The sequence below is a fragment of the Diabrotica virgifera genome, chromosome 9 (assembly GCF_917563875.1).
Source record: "Diabrotica virgifera virgifera chromosome 9, PGI_DIABVI_V3a".
Classification (NCBI taxonomy): Eukaryota; Metazoa; Arthropoda; class Insecta; order Coleoptera; family Chrysomelidae; genus Diabrotica; species Diabrotica virgifera.
Window position 1 is genome coordinate 191,197,186 of NC_065451.1, and position 26,661 is coordinate 191,223,846.

General features: G+C 32.4%; 1 protein-coding gene across 2 annotated transcripts in view; it reads right to left on the reverse strand.

The window, feature by feature from the left end:
- The window catches only part of LOC126892905 (zinc finger protein 227-like), a 43,396-nt gene extending 18,291 nt beyond the window's left edge, over positions 1 to 25,105 (reverse strand). Inside the window, exons 1-2 of one of the 2 annotated variants that reach the window (XM_050662759.1) lie at positions 24,717 to 25,105; positions 12,478 to 14,582 (exon numbers count right to left, since the gene is read on the reverse strand). In XM_050662759.1, the coding sequence (XP_050518716.1) occupies positions 13,342 to 14,582; positions 24,717 to 24,951 (1,476 nt within the window). In that variant the 5' untranslated portion in view covers positions 24,952 to 25,105 and the 3' untranslated portion in view covers positions 12,478 to 13,341. Of the gene's footprint in view, positions 1 to 12,477; positions 14,583 to 24,716 lie in introns of those variants that run through there. The other variant, XM_050662758.1, reaches the window with a different exon arrangement.
- Positions 25,106 to 26,661: the final 1,556 nt, after the last annotated feature.

The window sequence follows — 26,661 nt, forward strand, 5'->3', positions numbered from 1 at the left end:
CATCTTTTAGTTTATGAGCCAGAGCCTTATAAACAATTTATAAACAATTAAATTGTTTATAAAAATTTTTTGACCACTCGGATCGAATTCCCCCCTGGAAATTCGTAATCAGCAGCCAAAAATCCATAAGAAACCGTTGAGTTTGTCCATCAGAATTGAATATGACACGGTGACCCCTCTGGCGCCTAGACTACATAGAATATTATGTAAAATAGGAATCATTATGAAATACTTCACACCCAAGAGGTCAGCACCAACACAACCAAAAATCAGAGTCAAGGGACTAAATACGGAATCCATGGAATACTTATACAGAAAAAGAATATCTATTTATTTATTTATTTATTAACGGGATAAACCCAATACATACAAAATACAATAAAGCAGAGCTTTCGTCGTAATAATGAAAATATAAAATTTAGATACACGTAAAACTACAACTAAGTATAAAACACAAACATGAAAAATAAAAAGAATATAAAATATTTTTAAACGATGAAAACAACTGAATCAATTATAACAGTTAAATCTATTTAATTTTTTTTTAAATTCAAAATTCAAGACGCCCGAGTTCTTGTTTAATAGAGGAAACTGAAGAACCAAACAGATCTATTAGATGACTAAACTTGTTTCCATACAGGGTCAATCTACTAATTGGTGCATATTGACCATAATTTGTAGCATGCCGTTGTTCCTTGAATATTTGTGGATTTCGTGTCAATCTAGCAGGTATATTAAAGTATACAAGACTTAACAATTCTTCTGAGTTAATAACACCGGAGATAATTTTGCAAAGATAACAAATATCCAACATGACTCTTCTGCGTTCAAGAGTTTGTAAATTTAATCTCACTAATATATTGTCATAAGTATAATGTCCAACTGTTAAACCCATCTTAAAAGCTGCAAAATGTAAAAATTTGTTTTGAACCTTTTCAATATTTAGGATTTGATATGCATAACTAGATGACCAGACAATAGAACCATATTCAATAATTGATCTCACGATACTGCAATATAAGATTTTTATTGTGTGAATTGACAAATCTTTTGATGAACGTAATACAAAACCCAACATCTTAAATGCCTTCGAAACAGTATGGTCAATGTGAGAGTAAAAAGTTAATTTATCAAATATTATACCTAAATCCCGAATTTCGTTCACATGTGTGACAGTAGTATTATTAATAAAATATTGATGGTGAATAGGCGAATGGGATCTATGGGCCATTCCACGAACATACGCCTGTTTTGGATTACTTCGACAACGAATATTTTACTGTGCAACATAAGAAGTACGAAAGTAAATGGCGTTAATAATTATTCCAATAAACAACAATGTAATTTGCAATTTACTTTCGTTCTACTTATTTTGCACAGTAAAATATTCGTTGTCGAAATCATTCAAAACAAGCGTATGTTCGTGGAATAGGGTATAGCAAAAGTTATTAAAAAGCATTTACATATTAATATTAAGTTCCATATCATTTCTACTACACCACTCATAAAAAACATTTACTTGTGACTGAAGCTGAAAAATGTTATCCTCATTATTGACAGTCTTATATATTTTAACATCATCAGCAAACATTAAAAAGTTAACTTCCTTAAAAATAGAGTGAACATCATTGAAGAACAAATTAAATAGAAGGGGGCCACAGTGGGAACCATGCGGTACTCCAGATGTAGCTGTAAAAGCATTAGAAAGAAAACATCCCATTTTTACACTTAAACTTTCGACTAGTCAGGTAACTTTGCATCCAATCAAAGAGACTTCCAGAAATACCATATGCTGTAAGTTTCGCAAGTAAGATATTATGATTGACCTTATCGAATGCTTTAGAAAAGTCAGTATAGATGGAATCTACTTGTAACTTGTTTTCCAAAGCAATAACAATGCCATTCTGATACAGAAATAAATTAATTACTGTAGATTTACCCTGTACAAAACCGTGTTGTTCATTCACCAGAATACTACTGAATTCACAAGTAAGCTACTTAGTAACTAAATAATCTAATAATTTTGGAATTGCTGATAAAGTACAAACTGCTCTGTAGTTTTCAACATTTGACTTTGAACCAGATTTAAATATAGGTTTTACGTAACTACGTTTCCAGCAATCAGGGAAAACCCTTCTTGCAAAGATTTATTAAAGAGTATATACAATGGCTTAGATATAGTACAAACACATTGTTTTAATAGATAGTTAGGAATGCCATCAGGGCCAAAATTTAGTTTAGGAGACAAATTGTGAATACTCTCTGTGAATATCAGAGAAGATTGCTGAGAATGGAATATTAGAAAACGATAACATCGAGGAAAGCTGGCAAAAACTCAAAGATAACATAATCAACGCTGCAACAGAATCACTTGGAGAGAGGAAAGTAATGAATACTAACATTTTATTAACCTTTTAACTGCTCTAGGCGTATATTAGGGTGGATCGAAAAATCGCAGTTTCGAAAACTGTTTTGGAATAGTGCGCAAAAGTTGCCAATTAATGTTACAAACCTAATCTTTATTTGCGATTTTTCAAAAAAATTTCATCTTTTGCCCTCTACCGGGGGTTGAAAAAATAAAAAAAAAATACGATATTGATTTTAGTTGAAAAGTTAATAAATACATGATATTATTATAAAAATGATATCCAATTGCAATATTTTTGAAATATGTCATATTTATTCTTCTACCCACTCCCAACCCTCCCCCTTAATTTTGATTATCTATTGTTTGTAGTCTCTTTTGAACTCAAATTTTGGCATATCTTTGCGCGAATCAATTTTTGCCTTGATAAAATTGTCTCTTTTTTGTGACCCAATAACCGACGAAGATGCTTCAGTTAGAAGCTTCACGATTCTCTCTACAGATTGGGTGTGACAGGGAAATGTAGCGATGTCAATGATTTTCTCAGGAGATCCGGAAATAATATTTTTCAAATCCTCTACTTTCAAACCTTGAAGCAATGGAGGGCAAGTTATTTTATTGTTTTGTCAATCAATAAAATCAATATAGTCATCAACTTCAAAATTAATTTGTGGAATAATAAAAGGCATAAATGTTAGATGAATTATTATTGGCCTTAGTTTTTGCATTGAGAATGCGACGAAGTGCAAGCTCTCTTATACCAGGGCGAGCGTCATGCAGCCTGCATAGCAGAAGATTTTCCGGATGTACAAAATAGGCAGGTTTTTGAAATGCAGGGTCTATAAATCTTTTCAAATTTTGCTCAGTATCAACTACGATTAATTGTTTGTAAAACATGCTTTGCACCATTCACAAATGATGAATTGCATTTGATCTGAAACCATAAAGGAGCATAAACCGTGAAAATAAATTTGGTCAGTTCCTTTAATTCTAATGTTGGATTTTCAGTGCTAACATAAAGACGTATAATACGATTCGCCAACGTTAGCCATCGAGAATGACTTAACTTTCCAGGGCTTTGGTTTAATAAATCCACAGGACATTCCCCTGTAGAAATTGCGACACAAATTTGAAACCAATATTTCTGATCGGCACTTAAGTCAATTAAATCTACTTCTGGTAACTCACAGTCCGGCATATTTTCGCAATGCACTATTTGATTTCCTATAGTTTCTGCAAAAGCTCTTGGACTTTGATGAGTTTGACCGTCAAGCTTTTGGAAAAGATGCCGTAAAAGCAATTCATTAGCGTGAAGCTGACATAAATCTTTGTAAAGGGCGGCCTAACTTTAACTCTATAGTTGAGAAATTATACCATTTTTTCTTCACGTATTTACCACAGTTCCGTCATATCCTACTACCACTAGTTTTTCTAGATTTTACCTATAACTCTCTAAAAAGTTCACAATACTTTGATAGATTCTTAGAGCCGATCCAGAAAGGGGTACTGTGTGACCTAAAAATGGAGCCTGCCTCTTGAACTAATGAAACGTACTCTTCAAGTGCGGTTCCTCTGTGTGGCTTGCCTTCAATATTTTCAAAAACGAAGGTTTTATCTTTCCTTCCGTCAAAATATTATGGCCTTCAAAGTTTCGGGGGAGTTTTCCATAAAACCTTTTCTTGATTGATCTCTTGCTCTTCTCAGTTTGTTTCTTGAAAGTCCAAAGTCGCAGCACCCCCGCACCCCGAATATGGGACTAATAGACTAAACAAACCAGGGCCGCCAGGACCGGGCTTCTGTTAATAATGCCAAAAAATTGTTTTTTTCGTTTTTCAAAAGCCTGTAGAAGGCAGAAGATGTAATTTTATCTAAAAGTCGTAATAATACTTTCTTATTGTCCTTACTAAAGGTAAATTTTGGTGGGTATTCCAATTCAATTTGTCATTTTTTTATGTTGTGATTATTATCCATTTTTTTTCTTTTTTTAAAGGCCTGTAGAGGGCAGAAGATGTAATTTTATCAAAAAGTTGTAATAACACTTTTTTATTGTCGTTACTAAAGGAAACTTTTGGTGGGTATTCCAAATCAATGTGTTAATTTTTTTAAAATATTGCGATAATCGATCCACCCTAGCGTATATGTGTTACAGTTCAAGTTGATTCTCAGTTAGAGTTGACTCCAACTAGTTGGAGTCAACTCCAACTGAAAGGAGCAGTAAAAGTTGATTTTAAAAATTTAAATCAACTTTTACTAGTTGGAGTTGACTCTTCCTGGATCGATTCAGTAAATGTTGATTATACGAGAATCTCAAGTGCATTTTTGATGATTGTGCGTTTCTTTGTTTTGACCGTTTCAACTACTTATTAGTATAGTCTGTAACGTCGCCCCCGTTAGGTAAATTATTCTGATTCGATTTTTTGCACAAACTTACTCAAAGAAAAATACATCCGTATAACAATCCTTATAACAAATACACAGGGTGTCACGCGGTACCGCGGTCGAAAAATTGTTTAACCAATTTTTGTTAACCAAATTCACAAAAATTATTTTTATCTACTCTATCTCATATTATGTAAAAATGTAAAGGTTTTATTGTGTGAAAATTGTAAATATAGATAGCAGTACATGAAGAGTTTAAAGTGTGTCTGAAGTAACAATGTATTTTAAATGGGTTTTACTTTTTCGCACTGTTTTTTAGCACACTTTCATATAATTAAACATCCTTAACTTTCGCCTTTGGGAGGAAATCAGACAAGCCCTTACAACGGCAACTGAAATGCTCACAAAACAGCGACCACGGAAGCAAAGATGGATGACAGAGGAAATATTGGATTTAATGGATGAAAGAAGAAAATGCAAACAGCACAAAGCAGTGTACAAAGCATTAAATAGAACCATTAAACAAAAAATAAAAATTGCAAAAGAAAAATGGATAACAGAACAATGTGAAGAAATCGAAAACTTATATAAAAAACATGATGACTTCCATCTGTATAAGAAACTCAAGGAATTCACAGGCACGACATACTCACAAGGACCAAATAATCTAATCAACGCAGAAGGCAAACTGATTTCAAGCCCTGAAGAACAAATAAACATGTGGGAAGACTATATAAAGGAACTCTTCTATGACAGCAGAGAACCTCCTACATTAAATACCGAAAACGACGAAGTTCTTCCAATACTAAAGTCCGAACTGGAATATGCTCTACGTCAACTAAAAAACAACAAATCTATAGGAAAAGATGAAATACCAGCTGAGCTATTGAAGTTAATCAACGAGGAAAACTTAGACCTTCTTCTTGGACTATTTAATAATGTTTACAATACAGGGACTATCCCTAAAATGTGGCTTGAATCAGTCTTCATACCACTGCCTAAAAAGAAGAACGCCAAATTATGTCAGGACTTCCGCCTTATAAGTCTATTAAATAACATTCTGAAGCTTTTCTCGCGTATCATACAGAACAGAATATATTATAAAAAATGTGATGAGGTCACCGGTCAAGAGCAATTTGGCTTCAGGAAAGGTATGGGGACACGAGAAGCTATATTCTGTCTTCAAACTCTGGCACAAAGATACAAAGATCAGCAAGCAGACCTTTTTATCTGTTTCATAGATTTTGAGAAAGCGTTCGATAGGGTGAAGCACAAGACCTTGATAGAAAGATTGAATGACATCGGAGTCGACAAAAGAGATTCTAAAATTATAGAGGCTATTTATTGGAATCACAAATTAACAAATGTCTACGAAGAATTGTTCGTATTTTCTGGCCAAACACCATCAGAAACGAAGATCTGCTACACCTGACCCAACAAAAGAGGGTAGAAAATGAAATAAAATACAGAAAGTGGGGGTGGATAGGTCACACACTCCGAAAAGATAGTTCCAGTATTGCAAAAAATGCCCTAGAGTGGAATCCCCAAGGAAAGAGAAAAAGAGGTCGCCCAGCACAAACTTGGAGAAGATCCATCATGGACGAGATAAGAAGTCAAGGAAAGTCTTGGAATGAGGTGAAGGCCCTAGCGCAAAATAGAACCCGATGGCGCGTTTTCACTGAAGCTCTATGCTCCACTTATGAGTTCAAGAACATTATATATATATATATATATATATATATATATATATATATATATATATATATATATATATATATATTTATTGGAATCAGACAGCAATCATAAAGACCAATGGTAATACGTCAAAGCCAATTGAAATACAACGAGGTGTTAGACAGGGTTGTGTGCTATCACCCATACTTTTAACGTCTACTCTGAGGTAATATTTGCGAACTCTTTATCGCACCCTTCAGAAGGAATCAGGATAAACGGTCAGAGAGTAAATAACATCCGCTATGTAGATGACACAGTATTAATGACTGATTCGGACCGCAGATACTGTTGGATAGGGTTACTGAGTGTTGTGAAAAAATGGGGATGAAGATCAATACTGCGAAAACCAAAGTTATAAGAATATCAAGGAACAAAAATTTACCTCTTCCAATAAATATGTGAAACACCAACAGCTTGAATACGTAAGCCAGTACAAATATCTTGGTTGCTGGTTCAAAAATCAACTTGATTAAAAACAAGAAGTCAAGAGCGAGAATAGAGGTAGCCCGACAGGGGTTTATCAAAATGAAAAGCTTATTTTGTAACAGTAGCATTAATATCAGCCTTAGGTGTCATTTTCTGCATTGCTGTGTGTGGTCAATACTTTTGTATGGAACGGAGGCCTGGACACAACACAACACTGATGAACAAGTTGGACGCCTTTGAACTCTGGCTTTATAGAAGAGACTTGAAAATACCTTGGACAACCCACACCACCAACGAATATGTTCTGAGGAGAATAGGTACAGATAGGGAACTGTTAAAAATCATTAAAGTCAGAAAAGTTAGCTACCTGGGACACATAATGAGAAACGAAAAGTACCGCCTCACGCAACTGATCATCCAGGGTAAGAGTGAAGGAAAACGGGGTCCCGGTAGGCGCCAGATTTCATGGTTTAGAAATATCAGAAACTGGACCGGCCTTGATTCAACATCTTTGTTTAGAGCCGCATTGGACAGAGACAGATGTAGTGTAGTCACTAACCTCCACTAAAGGAGAAAGCACCACAAGAAGAAGATCTTTCGACTTGTCATGGTGATGACATGTGAGCTATAAATTACAAAAAAAAGTTTTGACAGTTTTGTGGTTTGGCAGAAGTTTGAATTTTTAAATGTCAAAATGGTGCAATAGTGCATCTCACTCGCACTCACATTGATAGCTGCGTCAATACGCTCCTAGCGCTCATTGTTAATAATTAAAAATAACCGCTTAGTAATAAAATAATAACAAAAATTTCTTCAGTATCTTGTAGGGGGGTCGTTAAAATTTTATTTGGTGACTTTCGGACTTTCATAATAATTTTTAACTGAGCTATTAAGCCTTGAAAATGGTCATTTTCGTATTTTGCAAATTTTAAATCGCTTATAACTCCAGAACAACAAAATTTTACAGAAAAATCACAAAAGACCTCTTTTGCTCCGAATGACCCAAATGTTGTAAAGATAATTGTCCTAATTTTTTTTGTGAGTTTGTTTAAAAAAAATTTTTAAACAATTTTTCGACCACAGTACCATCTGACACCCTGTGGATTCGTTATTTGGTCGAAGAGGACCTCTTTTTTAGTAAGTTTGTGCAAAAAAAATCGAACTGGAATAATTTACCTAACGGGGGCGACGATACAGCCTAGACTAATTTGAACATATTCAGTAACATTAATTTAATTTCTAGAATCGGCTGTTTGTGTGAATCAGAATCAACTTTTACTAAATGGCATTGGGAAGAGTATACTTTTCCTAGTTGGAGTCTACTTTTACTAGTAAATGTTGAATATAAATCTTCATTTTATATTTATAATCAACTTTTACTGAAACCAGCCGTTAGAGTCGACTCCAACTAGTTGGAGTCAACTCCAACTGGATAATCAACTTGAACTGTAACATATGCATAAAACTGCTCTGGACGTACATATACATTTTGTTCAGAAAAATTATTTAAAGACGAGCTGCTCTTAGAGAATTACAGAGGAATTAACTTATCTGCAAAAAAAACTCCTAAAAACGTTTTTAAACGCTTTTATTTAGTTCAATAGTTTGCGTCAAATCTTTAGACGTTAATTTGACTGCCTTTTCTCCAATGCAAATGAATGAAAATTTGCAGACATATGCATTCGCGGGAACAACACACGAATAATCAATAAAAAAATTTTTATGTTTATTAATTGTTTAAATAAAAAAAACGATTTTAATGGAAAATGCTTAAATTCTCTTGTTTTTTACAATGTAAAAACTTGAAACTTTTACATGTTGTAGCTAATGATATGAACTATACATAATTTCACTTTTTACGTTAATTGTTTACGCTATGCTTCATAAATAAACAATAAAGTTTCAAATTTTTTGCCGATTCCGACTACTTGTCATGTTTGTACACCGTATGTTTTATATACCTATTTTAATAAACATGACGATATATTTTAATGTTTGAAAAGTGTAAGACTAAAAAGTAAAAAATAAAAAATATGAAAAAACAATTTAAGAAACGCTTTTCTTTAGATACGAGTGACTAAAATTAAAAATATAAAAAAATCAACTAAAAAGAAAAAAATAAAAAAAATTGAAAAAATCTAACAGATTTTTTCAATTTTTTTATTTTTTGCTTTTTAGTTGATTTCTTTTATATTATTAATTTTAGTGTAACTAAAGAAAAGCGTTTCTTAAAATTTTTTTTTCATATTTTTTTTTGAAGTTATACTTCTTTACGATTGAGAGTGAAATTTTATAATTATGGGCGCATGCGCACACAGACAGTATGTAGTTTGTTACTAATCTTTCAAGTTAAGTATGTATCATCGCAAATACAAATTGTAAGTCATTAAAAGAATATATTAGTGTTTTTAGTAAATGTATTATTTATTATAATTTTTGTGTCTTTAAATTTGTCTTCCTCGGGAATAAGATAATAAAATATCTATTATAACATTTTTATACTTCACTTGATATATTTGTCACCGTTCTATTTGTCACTGTGATGTGTAATTATATCCGAGACGTCACGTAGACGGGGCTTGATAGCTTGGTTGGTAGAGCATTGAACCAGAGATCAAGAGGTCCCGGGTTCAAATCCCGGACGATTCATATTATTTTTTTTTTTAATTTTTGGTATTGTTTTAATAAAAACTTTTTGAAAGTGGTAGGTAAGAAAGTTAGTTAAATATTTAAATAAAATACAAATAAACTGTTTTATTTATACAAAGCATATTTATTTCGTTGAAATTATATAATAGAAGTATAACTTCTTACGTGCGTACAAAGTACACACTCATTCTTTTTTTGTTGAAAAATGAACATATATCTGGATCTCGAAGGTAAACTACACTGTGTCATTTCTAGCAAGTGTGTTTAGTGTTTGCAACAAAGTTTAGAGCATTTGAAAGAAAATATGACCATATTTTAATGATAATATATAAGCAATTTGTATAATCCGATTAACAACATAAGTGGATTAAAGGAACTTATTCAAAACAACACCATGTCGACATGTGTAGTTTACCTTCAAGGTCCAGATATTTACTCGCAAATAACTCGAAAACTATTAACTTACTGAAAAAATGCTATAGAACAAAAGTTGCTTAGAATTAGTCAGTTTATCCATTTCCGGACAAATTTTGAACATATGTTTTTCACCCTCGAGAAGGGGTGAAACTCACCCCCTTGGAAAAAGCACACTTCGGCACAATACCACTTTTCTTCTTTGACATGTTGCCTATGTGTATGCCAAATTTCATGTCAATCTAAGCGGTTCTTTAAAATTCATAGGTTTTGCAATATTTTACCAAAGAATATAGACGTAAGAGTATATTTTCGTTGATTTCATGCATGAGAAGGTAATATAGGAAGATGTAGTAAGATTCTAGGAGCGTATATCGTCCTATTAGAGTAGGTGCCCTGAAATCCCTGTAGGTGTGCCACGAAATTTGATTATACTGACTATCATTATAGAGAATATTTACCCAAGTGTGCCGTGGGTGAATCAGTTTTTAAGTTAGTGTGCCTCAAGCTAAAAAAGGTTCAAAAAGTGGAGGAAAATCGATTTAAAAGTACAAATTATTTTTTAAATTCACCTGACTTGAATATTGGAATTTTTTTAATACAACTTTAAAGAATAAATAATATAATAATAAAAATAATAATAAAACAGATATTTTAACAAGTTTTGTCACAGTAACTATGAAATAATCAATATTAGATCAATTTTTGTACTTGATGAGTTTTTCCATGAACACAATTATTGGATATTGAGAAGTTAATGAATTTGTCTCCATAAAGTATCATGGCGTTGGGATTCAAAATGAAAGAAATAGGTAATGAATAAAATGATAAACAATTAAATAATTTTATACAAAACAGTTGCTTCTATACAAAATCACATGCGATAAAAACAGAAGCAATGTTATTGTTGAAATATCAACATCCATTTTTCGGCATTTATGACAGCCACAAAATCGCCTGGTGAATTGCAAAATTTATTTATACCCTTTAAGTAAGGTATCTGCTACAAAGAAATAATTTAAACCCATTTCTTTAATCAATCGCTGAATAGATAATGCACACAAATAAAAATAATACACAGCTTTGTTTACTAATGTATTGTTTAAAAGATCACTAAGTACCGATTAGGCACTCCAGATTATAAGGAAAAATTCAGTAAGTGCAATAATAGGAGTTTTAATGAATTTTACCCTGAAACCGAAATTCACAATAATGCACTCAAGATTGTAAGGAAAAATTCACCGTGCAATAATAAGTTTTAATGACTTTTACCCTAAAACTGAAATTCACAATAATACACTAAGGGCCGGTTGTTCGAACGTTAATTAAAAATGATTATTATCAAATATTTAATTACTGTCACGACTGTCAATGTCAACTTTGATTTTGTTGCTGAAAACATAATTATTGAGTACAATTATGAAATTAGTTAATCAATTATGTTAATAACTGTTATGTTAATTAATTAACTAATCTCATAATTATAATCAATTATGTTTTCAGCAACCCAACCAAAGTTGACATTGACAGTTCTGACAGTAATTAAATATTTGATAGTGATCATTGTTGATTAGCGTTCGAACAACCGGCCCTTAGTGAATTATACCTATACCATAAATTATCTCCGCAATTAGAAGGGTTAGAGCTCCAGGCAGTACCGGCGCTAGGGTATAAGGCGCTTGCCTGCAAAAGAAGCATAGGCTCCCTTCGGTGTCTTTTAAATTAGAATTTTTTATAGCACCGACAGAAAAAAAGGTCATTTTGGCGCCCCCCAAACAGGGGCGCCCGCCTGCAGTGCATCCCTTGCAGGCCCGTTATCGCCGGCCCTGGCTCCAGGTGACTTCTCCAGGGCTGGGTAGTACCATATCGAGTCCAAATTGATGAAAATGTCAAGATATCAAAAACGTGCACTTAGGGCCACTACTTTATGTCCCGATTAAACCTCGGTTAGCTAACCTATTCTTTAAAGTTGCAGGTTAGCTAACCGAGGTTTAATCGGGACATAAAGTAATGGCCTAAGTGCACTTTTTTATTAGTTTGGTTATCTGACTGAGGTTTAATCGGCACAGAAAATAACGGCACTAAGAATAACCGACTTCACAAATGCAATTATAATTATTACCTATAATTGAGGGGGGCCAGAAGTAAAAGGGTTTAAGTGCAGTTTTGGTAGTTCTGAGATAATCAGCTTCAAAGTTGTTTGAGTTTTATAAATTCTAGGAGTCATTAAACTACAATGTAGGGGAAATTGGGGCTCCTTCAGACATAAAAATTTAAACTGTCATATTACTCTAAATACATCACCAAATAAAGAAAGAAAATATTCATAAGATACATTGTTTACCCAACTTTCACTATATATATGCTTTTAATATTAAACCCTATACTTGTTGTAAAAAAAAATCAAAACTACTTTTTCAAAAACGTCTGAAGGTACCCCACTTAGGGGGCACCTTCAGACGGGGAATGGGGCAGCTTCAGACACAATTGGAAAAATGACAACGCTCATATAAATGTTTTAGAAATGATTTATTACAATATTTAAAACTATATTATGATACTTAGTCAAACCCCTAATCTAATGCATATTGAAGTTTTCTAATGAAACTGAAAAAGACAATAAAGATTTCTGTCGCTTTGTACCCTGCTCAGAAGGAGTTGGAAAAAGGGCTACAATTTCTGATAAAGAAGCACTAGAGATATCTGGTACGATGGGGTAGAAAAGTTTATAATTTACTTTAGATGACATTCTCAAAAATGAAATTTCAACATCGCCATCATCACATTTACCAGTGATTCTCCCAACATAGTACACATCTTTTTGTTTTACAGTCCCAAATTTAACCAGCACAAAATCTTCAATTTTCAATTCACTCCTGTTAAAATTTTGCTGTGGTTCTTCTAATACCTTATCATCAGAGTTTTTGTCATTTTCATCATCAGTTGTCTTGTCATTCTTCTCATTTTCAAAAAGTAGTTTTCTTTTTGTGGATTTAGTACGTTCAGCATTAGAGTTGGAGGTTTTCTTTGTTTTTTTATTGATCTGTTTTTCTGCCAGAAGAAGCTTTTCTGGGGTGTCAGTTATTATTCTGCTTTTCCCCTTTTCTCTTGGTTTCTTGGAGCTAGTATTGAGTTTTGATCTTGGATATCCTCGTATCTCCTCAGGACTGAAATAACAGCCAGGCTGTTGAAGGGGCATAGGCGTAGAGTTTTGGCAGCTTGATGTTGATGGATTGTCTATTGGTTGCTGAAAGTTTTCGCTTGAAATTTGGGAAGATGAGGGTGGTTTTTCAGATTCTAAAGTTGGTAGACTTGCAGCTAGTTGGCATGTTAGAGGTTCATCAGAAAGAGTTTCGTCTGGAGGATTAGGTCTCTCACTGACCAAACTGGGAGCAAACATCGTCGGTGAAAATGTGCCTGTCAACTGGCAATATTCCTGTTTTTTTGACAGAATTTATAATGCTCTGTGGTAACATGGCACGGCCATGTGCTATTCCAACACATGCAGCCACGTTATAGATTCCAAAACGTTGGCCTGGGTTAGACTTCAACCATGAATCAATTGCAGCATTATAATATGTTTTAAAGGGTTTATTCAATCCCACATCCAGTGGTTGCAACATGTGGGTACAATGGGGTGGAACTGTTAGAATGTGCATGCCATTAGCTCTTGCTAGTTCTATTGCCTCAATTGACAAGTGGCTCTCATGATTGTCACAAATTAGAAGCATTCTTCTCTTTTCAGAGGAACCTGAACATTTTATAAAGTGCTGCATCACATGAACGAAATGGGAAGTGGTCATCCAACCTGACTGATGAGCCAACCCCAAGGTCCCGTTTGGTGCTCCATTTATCATGTGGCTCTTGAAGTGCACTCTCGGAAATACTAGGGCAGGAGGTATTGTATTTCCAGCTGCGTTTATAAACAAAACTGTAGTAACCAGAGTTCCTCTCTCACCACTTACAGCAGCTGCTACTTGTTTTTGGCCTTTTTGTGAAATCACACGAGAAGGTTCTTGGTTAGTTTCAGTTTTTGTTTCATCCAAATTCCAAATCCTGGATGAGTCACAGAGTTCTGGATATCTTTTGATTAAGTTTTCAAAATTATTAAAAAAAGCATTCACATTATGTTTGTTAAAGGAAATTGCACGTGCAATACTGCATCCTTCAGCAACACGGAGAGATAATCTTGGATGGCGTTTCATAAAACCGTATAGCCAGTCCTTTCCTGCCATTCTTGGAGCTTCCCAGTTTTTAGGACAGTCCATATTGTTCATTTTGGCCATCTCATGTGCTAGTTTACGAGTTTCTAGATTGTTAAGACCATAAAACATTTTTGAACACTTAATTAAATATGCCTCAAGGTCGTCTTCCTGTTTGTCAGTAAAAACCTTTCTAGTATCGTTTCTTAATTTCATATCATGTTCGCCTTCTGGGTTATCCCTAAACTTCTTAACGTACATACCAACAGTTTGATATTTTAATCCAAATCTTTTAGCAGCATTTCTTATCGATTCACCATCTAGGATGGCCGCTACACATTCTTTCATAGATTCGGCATCGAAATTTCCTTTTGTTTTTTCTTTCTTCCTATTTCTTACCATCTTCAGACAATCTGCAACAAAGAGAAACCCTTTTTAAATAACTAGCAATAAATATATATAACTAAATAACTAAATATATATAACTGTTAAGCACGTTATTTCAAAAAAAAGTGTCTATTTTCCATTGCGTTTGTCTGATAGTGCCCCATACCCTTTTGTCTGAAGGTGCCCCACTCGATGTGTGCACACTAAATGTAATAATATAACCTAAGAGTGCCATCAGTAACAAATGTGAATAGTACAGGTTATACAGCACTAAATGGATTGCACTATGGCACTAACTGGTAACAATGTTAATTATGCTAAGTCTTATCTTCTAATAAAAAACTCATCTTACCTTCAATCCAAAAATTTAACTTTCAACCACCAAAAACTAACTTTTCGCTTTATGACGTGAACCCTTTACTGCACTGTTCTACAGACTGGACTATAATAGTGTGAGTAGTAATGGAATGTTTTGATGGCAGTGTTGCCAACCCGAGTCCTTAAATTTACCCACAATATCAATGTCTGAAGCTGCCCCCTGTCTGAAGAAGCCCCCTTCTCCCCTACTATAAAATGATAAATAATTACACTTTTATAAAAAAGAACTTTTTTATAGAAAACCTTTTTATTATTTATAGGAGAGAATATAAAATAATTTAGCGATATAAAATGCTTAAAATTCCAAAAATTACACTGTAATAAAAAAGTACTTTTTATAATATCACGGTTTTGTTATTGTATATTATAGGATACAACATGTTTCGAAAGAATAATTAACTTAGAAAATAGGAATTTTTAGTAGGTGTATTTTGTTATTTATAATTATGATTCCAAAAATTACACTAGTATAAAATAGTACTTTTTATAATACCACGGTTGTTTAAAATAGTATATATAATTTTAAGTATATTTATAAACTTTTAATTATTTATTAAAACAGTTAAAAAAAGATACGCAACAGCCGGGTTCCAACTTGGAACCTCTCGATCTGCAGTCTAATGCCACTGAGCCACCATCAAGTTTTATGTAGATATCGATTTATTAACGTACTTTAAAATATCATTGCATTAGTCACATTTTTAAAATAGTTTGAAATTTAAAAATATTAGATTTTTATCAACATCCTAAATGCTCTTAACTTTGTTGCAAACACACTCTAAACACAGTTACTCGAAATAATATATAGTGTAGTTTAAACTACGAGGTCCAGATTATAATTCCAAAAATTACACTAATATAAAAAAGTACTTTTTATAATACAACGGTTATTTAAAATGGTCTATATAATAATTAACTTATAAAGTATGAATTTTAAGTATATTAACTTTTAATTATGTATTAAAAAAAATAAAAAAAGGTAAGCGACAGGCGGGTCTCGAACCCAGGACCTCTCGATCTCCGGCCTAACGTTCTAGCGCAGAGCTATCGGCCCTCGATGTGTTGACTTACGTTAAAATGGAATTCAAATGTCATAGTTAATATAAAATGTCATAAAAAATCATATTTTTAAAACAGTTTGAAATTTAAAAAATCCATTTATCCATACAATAGCAGTTAAATATTGCATTGTTAGTCAGCTCTTAGCTATCCTGAACATTTCAAGTGCATAGTTAGTCTAGAACTATTGTTAAAATGGATTACAGAATTGGCGGAGTTCGTGACACCAACCAAGCCAAGTATATAAAAAGGTTTTAAAAATATAAGGGTATATTATTACTTAAAATATAAAGGAAAAGATTCCTCTCATTGGCTGTATACCATAATAAAAATTTACTAATGAAGTAAAAACCTCACATGTAGGTAGGTGGTATATAATTTATTAAAAATTTTTTTTCTAAAAATGATCCAAGATGGATAAAATCACAAACGTTTTCGGACCAATCAGTCCATCATCAGGTGGTAGAAACCTAAAATAAGCAAACCACTGTATTAAAAAAGCCAAGATGAAATTTGACTGTCTGAAAGTTAGGAAAATTACAACATGTGGTTACTTACTTCAGATCCAAAGTAGTTGGAACTAGCTACATATTTAGGTCAAAAGACCTTAATGTAATAATAATTATGCCAATTAGGCTACAAAAATGTCGACAATAAGTCGATGTCACAAGAAATTAAATTGCAACGGTATTACAAAGTGGTCTTCATCTTGGCCTCAAACTGACAGACTAAAATATGACATTGAACGGATATTGACAAGACCTTCTAGGGAATTTTATGTGTATGTAGTTATATTGTATTTTAGAAATGCAAAAAATATAAAAAATATTTTTACTTAACTGAATGAATTTAATTAGATATTAAATAAATGAGTAAGAATAAACAATTTAAATTAATAGTCAAATGAAATTATTTATGAAAATTTCATGGCGGTGAAAGCGAAAATTTTGCCAACAGGTAATGACGTCACTTGGTAAAAAGAAGAACAAAAAGAAAAATAAACTGAAGAAAAATAAAAATAAAATAAAAAGAAAATTATTAGATAATAAAAGAATTAGTGAATAAATCTGGAATTTGGCTATAATGAAATGTAATATAGTTGATAGTCATAATGTAACAGTATAACTGGTTGTCTAATTTCAAGTAGATGTAATAGGGTGAATAAAACACAACTAAGTAAAATACTATGGTTTAACGGAATTGAGATTAAAGTACTAAATGGATGTATTATTTAAGAGAAAGTACTGTGGAACTGTAAATAAGAAAACGATAAGTGAAAGTTAATATGGTGTGAAGTAAATAATGATATGATGCCAAATTATTGTTTGAATATTATGTGAAAATAAAATTAAAATTAAAAATAAAAATATAGAGGGAATAAAACGAGGGTGAAAATAAGGTAGAAATGATACATTATAAAATAAAACAAAAATTGTAGGCCTTGAATTAATGGTTGTCTAACTTGAAGAGAGATTGAAAATAAAATTAGGTAAAGAAATTAAATTAAAGTTAAAAAGAAAATGAACATTTTATGTGGTTACTGGACCAACAGAGACATGAAAACCTAAGCCTACCTCCACAAAGGATAGGAGACACGCAAAGGCACACACATATCCGTCAGCTCAATGATCACATAATAATCATGACAAATTGGCAAAATAGTTCTCAGATTAACATTGTAGGTAATGGTGTGATAAATGTATAGTAAAAAGTAGAGGAAGGTCTTGCTTGTTTAATATAACAAAGCTAATAGAAAGCAAAATGAAAATGTTTGTGGTCAACAAACTGATAAGAGACAAACATGCCCAAACCTACCTCCACAAAGGATAAGAGACCTGTAAAGGCACACACATATCTGCCAGTCCAATGATCACAAACACTAATATCAACAATTTAACTTAGATGAACTGAAGGATTGTATATTAGAGGTGTCCAATAACCACCAGCAACCGAACCACAACCAAAAAACCTGTGTATAAGAATAAAAGGTAAATAGTTCAGAAAAATATATTGTAAATGGATGGAGGGTTTGTGAAATGTATATTAAGTAACATGTAGTTAGGTAAAGATGTGGATTCGGAGTTATCAAGCTGAAAAATAAGAATGTCTTAAAATAAAAATGAAGAGAAATATCATGTGAAGCATGGACCCTGTGGAAATAAAATAGATGTATTTAGAAAAATATGAATTAAGTGTACAAGGTTAATTCTAAACTATGGAAATAATTGACGGTGTATAGGAGTAAAGTCACGGTTTAATGAAGTTTGACGATTAACACAATTGGGGCTAGTACGTATGTCCTTGATAATCTCCAAATCCTCATACAAATCTAACCTGAGTGTATTTTTATCTTGAATGTTGTGGATCAAAGAAACCCCTTCTGGAACGTTGAGATGATGTTTATTGACTTTAAGATGATGGGAAAAAGCAGAAGTATTGTCACGTTTGGAGTGTTCAGAAGTTCGAACTGTAAGAGACCTAAAAGTTCTGCCCACGTATGTAGCATCACAGTCAGAACATGACAATTGATAAACACCACTGCGATTCATATAGTGGATGGAGTCTTTGGTGTTGGATAGGATTTTACCAAGAGTGTACATAACTGTTTTTTTTTGTCCCAGCTGTTATCCACAGTGTAACTACAACTGGCATGTTGCATCATATTTAATTAGTCTTTAAAATTGGTCACAAATATACCTAATATTTCTTTACTTGAAACTGATCGTGTATTAACATCTGTTTACACATTACAGAATACTAAAAATAGTTTTGTGGTAAAATGATTCAAGCGCACTTAAACCTGTTTATTACTATTTGTTTTTAGAGAATACTAAAAATAGTTTTGTGGTAAAATTGTTCAAGCTTACAGTTAAACCTGTTTACTACCAAAGCAAACTGCTACTGTTTTTAGTGAACTAAATGTAATGGAGATAGATTGTATACTGTAGGGCGAAATATGCTTAAATCGTTTTACCACCAAGTTCTAATACCATTTAAGTATGCGAATCTGTATTTAGAGTAAAATTTAAAAAAAATGCACTTAAACCATTTAAGAACCATTTAACCAAATTAAATATTTAGCAATGTCATAACCTTGTTATTTGTTAGTAATTAATGTTTTGTAATTATTTTACTTTGTCATGTCTTTTTAAATGTTTTGTACTCTCTCATGTTATTCTTATATATTCAACACTGTAATTATCAATATCTTATTAATGTATTACCGAATTGGGCTTGCCCGTATAAATAAATAAATAAATAAACCCTTTTACTTCTAACCCCCCCAATTATAATAATAATTATAATTGCATTTATTAAGTCTGCTATCCTTAGGGACTTATATGTGTGTCAATATAACATCGACACACATCATCTCTTCATAGACTTCGAAAGCGCATATGACAATATAAACCAAGAATTCTTAATAAAAGCAATGAAAGAATTTAATATACCAACACAACTAATAGAACTGATAAAAGAATCTCTAAACGTAGAAAGTAAAATCTGGATACAAAACGGACTAACGGAAATAATATGCATCTTGTTCAACATCGCACTCGAGAAAATAATGAGGGACACAATAGTCAATACTCGAGGAACAATCATTAATAAAAGCGTGTAAATACTAGCATTTGCAGATGATGTTGACATAATCGCAAGATCAAGAAGAGAAATTATAGAGGCATTCGATCAAATAGAACGAGCTGCACACAATAGTGGCCTTAAAATCAATCAGAACAAAACAAAATATATGCAGGTAAGTAAAAATGCAGAAATAAGCCAGCCACAAAATATAACAATGAGAATGCAACATTGAGGGGGTAATAAACTTTACATACTTGGGATCCCTAGTTACGTCTGATAATAACGCTGCGGAGGAAGTGAATAGGCGAATATTTATTGGCAATAAAAGTTACCATGGCTTAATTCGGCAACTAAGATCAGATAATGTCGCAAGAAAAACAAAATGGCAAATATACAACACCTTAATAAGACCGGTACTTACATACGGTTCAGAAACGTGGACACTCACTAAAAGAGAGGAAACATTGCTAGCCACCTTTGAAAGAAAAATCTTGAGACACATATAAATGGGTAGAAAAGAAAACAGAATTTGGCGAAGAAGATACAACTTTGAACTATACAAAATATACCAGGATCTGGATATCATAACATTCATTAAAATAGGACGGCTGTGTTGGATGGGACATGTAGAAAGAATGGAAGAAGGCGAAATACCAAACAAAATATTCAAACAGATACCAGTAGGCAAAAGAACAAGAGGAAGACCGAAGCTGAGATATTTAGAACGAATAAAAAATGATATAATAACCCTAAAAATAAAAAAAGAATGTGTGTGTACTTTGTACGCACGTAAGAAGATATACTTCTATTATATGATTTCTTAAAAATAAATATACAGTGGAACCTCGATAAGCTGGATTAATCGGAACTGCGGCCTATCCAGGTTATTGAAAATCCGGGTTAGCCGGAGAATATGGTAAAAATTGATAAAATTCGGTATACTTACAGATAAACTCCATTATAATTACAAAAACATGAAATAGATACATATGCACAGTACATCTAAATTACGTACAGTTGTATACAGTATTGTTTATTTCTTGGTAAAAAACTCAGTCAAAAAAAAGTGAAAAAATGTTCATTTTGTCTGATGAAAATCGGTCCGGGTTAGCCGGACTTCCGGGTTATCGGAGGCCGACTTATCGGGGTTACACTGTACTTTAAACAGTTTGTTTTAATTTTTTTTAAACATTAAACTAATTTTGTGCTTACCGCTTTTAAAAAAAGAATAAAAAAAAGTATAGGATTGCACTGGATTCGAACTCAAGACCTCTCAATCTCTGGTCGAATGCTATACCAAATATGCTACGACGACTGTGTCTGTATCAGTTCGGACGTACCTAATGATAGATAGATAGATAAATTTATTGATCTTTTTGTATAATTTACATGACATAAGACAAGTCACAAACATGGTATACTTATACATAGTACAATAAGTAGGTTATTAAAAAATACTACACTAAAGTAAACTAAAGTTATCTTATTAAAAACATTAATGGTAACAAACATTTAGTAGAGAACAAGATTACGAGACTGATAAAATAAAGTATAAAAATATTGGAATCAGTTGCTAGTTCAACTGATCTGAAAAGTTTCCCCTTGGTTGAGGTTGAGGATGTTCCAGGAACCGTTGACCTTGCCTGAAGTTGAATCGACTAAAATATACGTTTTTCGGCCAGAAATTTTTTTCGTAAACTTTTTCTTGTAGAGAGGGATCGACTCCTATCATGAAGGCTTGGTTATTGGATCAGACAAAGATGTTGGAAGTTTCTTTACATAAGTATTTTGTTCACCTGATTGTTTCATAATATAGGCCTTTATATTGTCTTCTGTTACAGTATCAGGGACTCGTGATAAGAAAAGCCAGATTTTCTTCTCAGTTTTATCTATACCCTGGAAATTTTCATCCCCATCTCCACTGCCTATATTATGGTTACGGGTTTTCCTAGTTTTCCTTTTTACTGAGGTAAAACCTTCTGCTTCCAATGGGTGATGATTAGCTTCATTTATTTTTGATGTTGAAGGTTTCATTCCTGCCAGATTGTCATTGGTTAAGTTGATTACTTCATTTAATTTTTGTTCACTTTGTACTCTCATGATTTCAGCTGCTACCTGGTTAACCTTTATTATTGGATCACCCTGTAAATTAGGAGTTTCCATATGTTTTGGTGATGACCAATTGCCTTGATGTTTATTTTTGTTGATTTGGTTTGTTGTTACAGATAAGGTTGTTGTATCACTTACCTTATCTATTGGAAGCAAGTTTTTTGGTTGGTAGCTATTTTGATATGGTCTTGGTAGATTTTTATTAAATGATGACATTTTATTTTCTAATGACGTTATTTTCTCCTTATGTAAAAGGATTACCTGGCATTTATCGGATATTATAGTGTCTTTGCCTGTTATTATTTGTTTCAAGAGTTTGATTTCTTCTCTAAGGTAGGAGTTAATTAATTCATTTATGTCAATCTAAGCAACTTGTTGAGATGGTTCATGTTTACAGTCTGTTTTTTTTTAGTTCACTAGCTTGTTTTAAACACGCTGGGTGGAATATTTCACTGCACTTTACGCACGTCACTTTACTTTTAACTTTTTTGGAGCAATGTTTACATGTATAATTTACATTTTCATTGGGAGCAGATGAAGTATCAACTGCTTCACCCGCCATCTTTTCTGACCTTGACAAGGTAACAAGGTAATAATTAATTAACAAGTAATGAAAATTCATGTAGTCCGTTCTTTAACGGTAAAATATTGCAAAACCTCTAAATTTTAAAGAACCGGTTGGATTGACATGAAATTTGGCATACACATAGCTAACAAGTCAAACAAAAAAAGTGATATTGTGCCGATATGTGCTTTTGCCCTGGGGGTGGTTTGCACCCCCTCTTGTGGGTGAAAAAATGTTCGTCCAAGGAAAGTCAGGAAATGGATCAACTGGCTAATTTTAAGTAACTTTTATTATATAGAGTTTATAAGTCAATACTTTTCGAGTTATTTGGCAGGGAATATGTTCATTTTTTCAACAAAATAACCACGCTTTTAGACGGTTTTTCGCAAATAACTCAAATAGTAAGTATTTTGTCGAAAAAATATTTGTAGCAAAAATATAGCCTGTAAAAAATTTAAAAAATGGTGTATATATCACGTCTCTACACCTAGTAGAAGCAGAGTTATAACTAATGAAAAATAGGTTCATATTCGTCAAATTCCAAATGGAAAACTTTAACGTGAAATAACCAAAAATGAAGCACATTTCGGGAAAAACTCATTAAAACTTATTTAAAGCGTTTAAAAAAAGCTTAATATGTATTTGTTTTATAAAAAAAATTTCTAGCATCAAAATTAAACAAGTTACGCTCAAAATAAAGTTAGTCCCTTTTGGTTTTGGTAAAAAAATTGAGAAAATCACCCCCTAATTAGTATCTCAAATGAACTTAATCGTTACGACTTCACAAGTTTCTTGACTCGCGTATGTATTGTTTATATGATCTGTAAGTTTCATCGGTTCAAAGTCCTTATTATTGAAAGGGCTGTAGTTAAAAGGGGTTGAACGAGTCACTGATCACAAATGTATACAAATTTAGAAACACCAAATCTTAATCAATTTTTGTCTAACAGAAAAACAAAAAAATACATGACATTCAGAAAAGAAAATCTGACTTTTTTTGTTTTTCGAGAGTTTTGGTATCTCTAACAATTTTTAAGTTATTTTGAAAAAAAGCATATTTTTCAAAATTAAAATTTTTAAAAATTTTACTTTGAAACCAAATTTTTTCCAAAATAAGCACTCTGAATCGATGAAACTTACATATCTATAAACACAACATAAGTAAAATAATTTGTGGAGCGGTAACGATTAATTTCATTTAAGTTGCTAATTAGGGGTGGTCTTCCTGATTTTTTTTGCAATAACAAAAGGGACCAACTTTATTTTGAGCGTAACTTGCTTAAATTTAATGCTAGAAACTTTTTGTAAAAACAAAAATAAAGTTTTTAAACATTTTAAAAAAGTTATAATGAGTTTTCCCCAAAAAGTGCTTAATTTTTTGGATATTTCACGTCGAAATATTCTATTTGAAATTTGGTGAATATGAATCTATTTTTCATTGGCTATAACTCTGGTTCTGCGAGATTCAGCGACCTAACGTGTACACCATTTTTTTTACCTTTTTATAGGCTATATTTTTTTTGAGAATGTTTTTTCGACAAAATACTTACTTTTTGTGTTATTTGCGAAAAACCGTCTAAAAATGTGGTTATTTTGTTGAAAAATGAACATATTCACTTGCAAATAACTCGAAAAGTGTTGACTTGGCGAAAAAGCTCTATAGAACAAAAGTTACTTAAAATTAGTCAGTTTACCCATTTCCGGACTTATTTTGGACATATATTTTTTCACCTCCAAGAGGGGGTGAAAGTCACCCCCAGGGCAAAAGCACACATCGGCACAATATCACTTTTTTTCTTTGACACGTAAGCTATACGTATGCCAAATTTCATGTCAAACCAAGCGGTTCTTTAAAATTTAGAGCAAAAACCGTGAAAGAATGGACTAATGGTAACAAACAGACAAGGTGAAAGTATAATAAATATACAATAAAATGTTTAAATAATACTCATCTTACTCCTGAGGAAGACAAATCCAAAGACACAAAAATTATAATAAATATATTTACTAAAAACACTAATATATTCTTTTCACACCTTTTCTTGCACTGATATATTTATACATAACTAGAAAGATTTAGCAACTAAACGCCTTACTGTCTGTGTGCGCATGCATGCAGTATTATGAAATTTTACTCTCAATCGCACCTAGAGAGGTATAACTTCAAAAACTGGAGAAAAAAAGCAAGAAACAGATCAGAATGGAGAAGAATCCTGGAACAGGCCAAGACCCAGAAAGGGTTGTCAAGCCAGTGATGATGATGATCCTTAGGGACGGAATTTTCTGTGCCGTCTAAACCTCGGTTAGCTAACTGGGGTTTAATCGGGACATAAAGTACCGGGGCCCTTAGCCAGTTTTACCCGTTGGTTTTACCTCTAATGGTTTATTCTAATAATACATTCCTTGATTTCATGCATGGGAAAATGTATAGTGTAAGAACTAAGAACTATAGGTATGTACTAACCTTTCTCAGATTTTTGGTCTTCTTCAAGTGGGTTAATTTTATTTCCATGTTGTTTTATTTCAGTTTTTATGGGACATTTCTCTAAGTCTAAAGAATCATATGTGCCATGTGTACGTTGCCTATCTGCCTCCTCCTTAACTTCACATTTAAAGCCATCCAAAAGGGCATTATCCAAGCCATTATCTTCTAATTCTATTTTACACGTTTCCTCGCTAATTTCTTGTTTCACTTCCATTTGATTACACTTTATTTTATGTATCCCAATAATAATCTTACAACCAAAAAACGAAATCACTGATAAAAACTATAAAAATTAAATTAAAAATAGAAATTATAGGAAGCCGGCAACGGGCAATCCACAATCCACTCTTTTTTTGTTTTGTTTGACTTTTGCCTTACCTTACAGACATTTGACAATGACATAGATAGACATTTGATTGATGACATTTACATTTTAAGTTATTTAAATATGGCTAAAACCACATAAACGGAAATCGCTAAATTTCCCAACTCGACTCGACTCGACTACCTCTCTTCAAAAAAGGAGACAAATCGGATCCGGAGAATTACAGAAGAATCAACTTATTAAACACAAAATTAAAATTAACAACCAAAGTGATAACATACTAACTGAATGAAATTATAACATTAGCCTATTACCCCAGGCTGTGGGTGAAAAAACGTGATATAATTCAGGAATTTTTGAAACCTATCAGGTGTTGTAAAGGACGATGCCAGGAATAACTTCTACTAAAATGTAACCAAAAATATTGTGCGCTTTTTTTAATTGCGATTTTCATTTGTTAAATTTGCAATTTTTAAAGATTTTTAATTTTGCAGCTTAGGATATTCATTTTAGAGAAAAACTTTTAAATAGAAAATTGTAGTAAATTAAAAAACCTACAATTTGAGGTACGGCAAGTTTAATTTCGTTAATACGTTATTGAAAAACAGCCTGCGAAAGGTCCAAAATGGCCGTTTTTTGCAATTGCCTTATTTATTGTAAAAATAACTTTTATGTATTTTTTAAGGCTTCAAAATGAAGATCTTTCAATACTAAACATAGAAAAAATTGTAGTGCCCGATTGGTGAACTTTTTGTTTAGATATTATAATTTGTTTATCCCAAGAGGTCAAATGTCCAAGGCTATAACTTTTTGAAAAAAAATCGTACAGAGTTAATCCAAGATCCACTCTCCTTCTAAAGACCTATATTTTCATATTCTTATGTAAATAAATGCGTATAACATTTTTCAACCTTTTATTTCGGGTTTGAAAATAAGGGGACAAATTTCGTTATAAACATTTAGAACTGAAGCCGCCCCTGTACATCCTGAGTTTTTAACTTGCAGGTTATTGTTGCTAAAGACAAAATAAAGATTCAAAACTAAATAAAAATTTTCTGCGACCAACTGAAGGCGAGATAATTGTTTTTGTTTTCTTAAATCGTAGTGACTTTATTTATAACAATTAAGAAATTATTTCACAGTCATTCACTAAAGGAAGACTTATATTATCTTAAAATAAAAATTATTTTAACCGAAAATTACATTTAATTATTAAAAATGATTTTTAAAATGTAATGGAGATTTATTTTTCGTTACGTCTATGATTTATTGTGTCGGTTGCCCTTAGCAACTTATAATACATTGTATCACGGTTTTTGCTTTAAATTTTAAAGCACCGCTTGGATTGACATGAAATTTGGCAAACACATAGATAACATGTTAAAGAATAAAAATTATATTGGGCCTTTGTGTGCTTTTGTTCTGGGGGTGAGTTTCACCCCTTATGAGGGGTGAAAAAATATATGTTCAAAATAAGTTCGGAAATTGATAAAACGACTAATTCTAAGCACTTTTCGTTCTATAGCATTTTTTCACCAAGTTAATACCTTTCGAGTTAGTTTCGAGTAAATACCTTAATTTTTCAATAACAAAAAAACA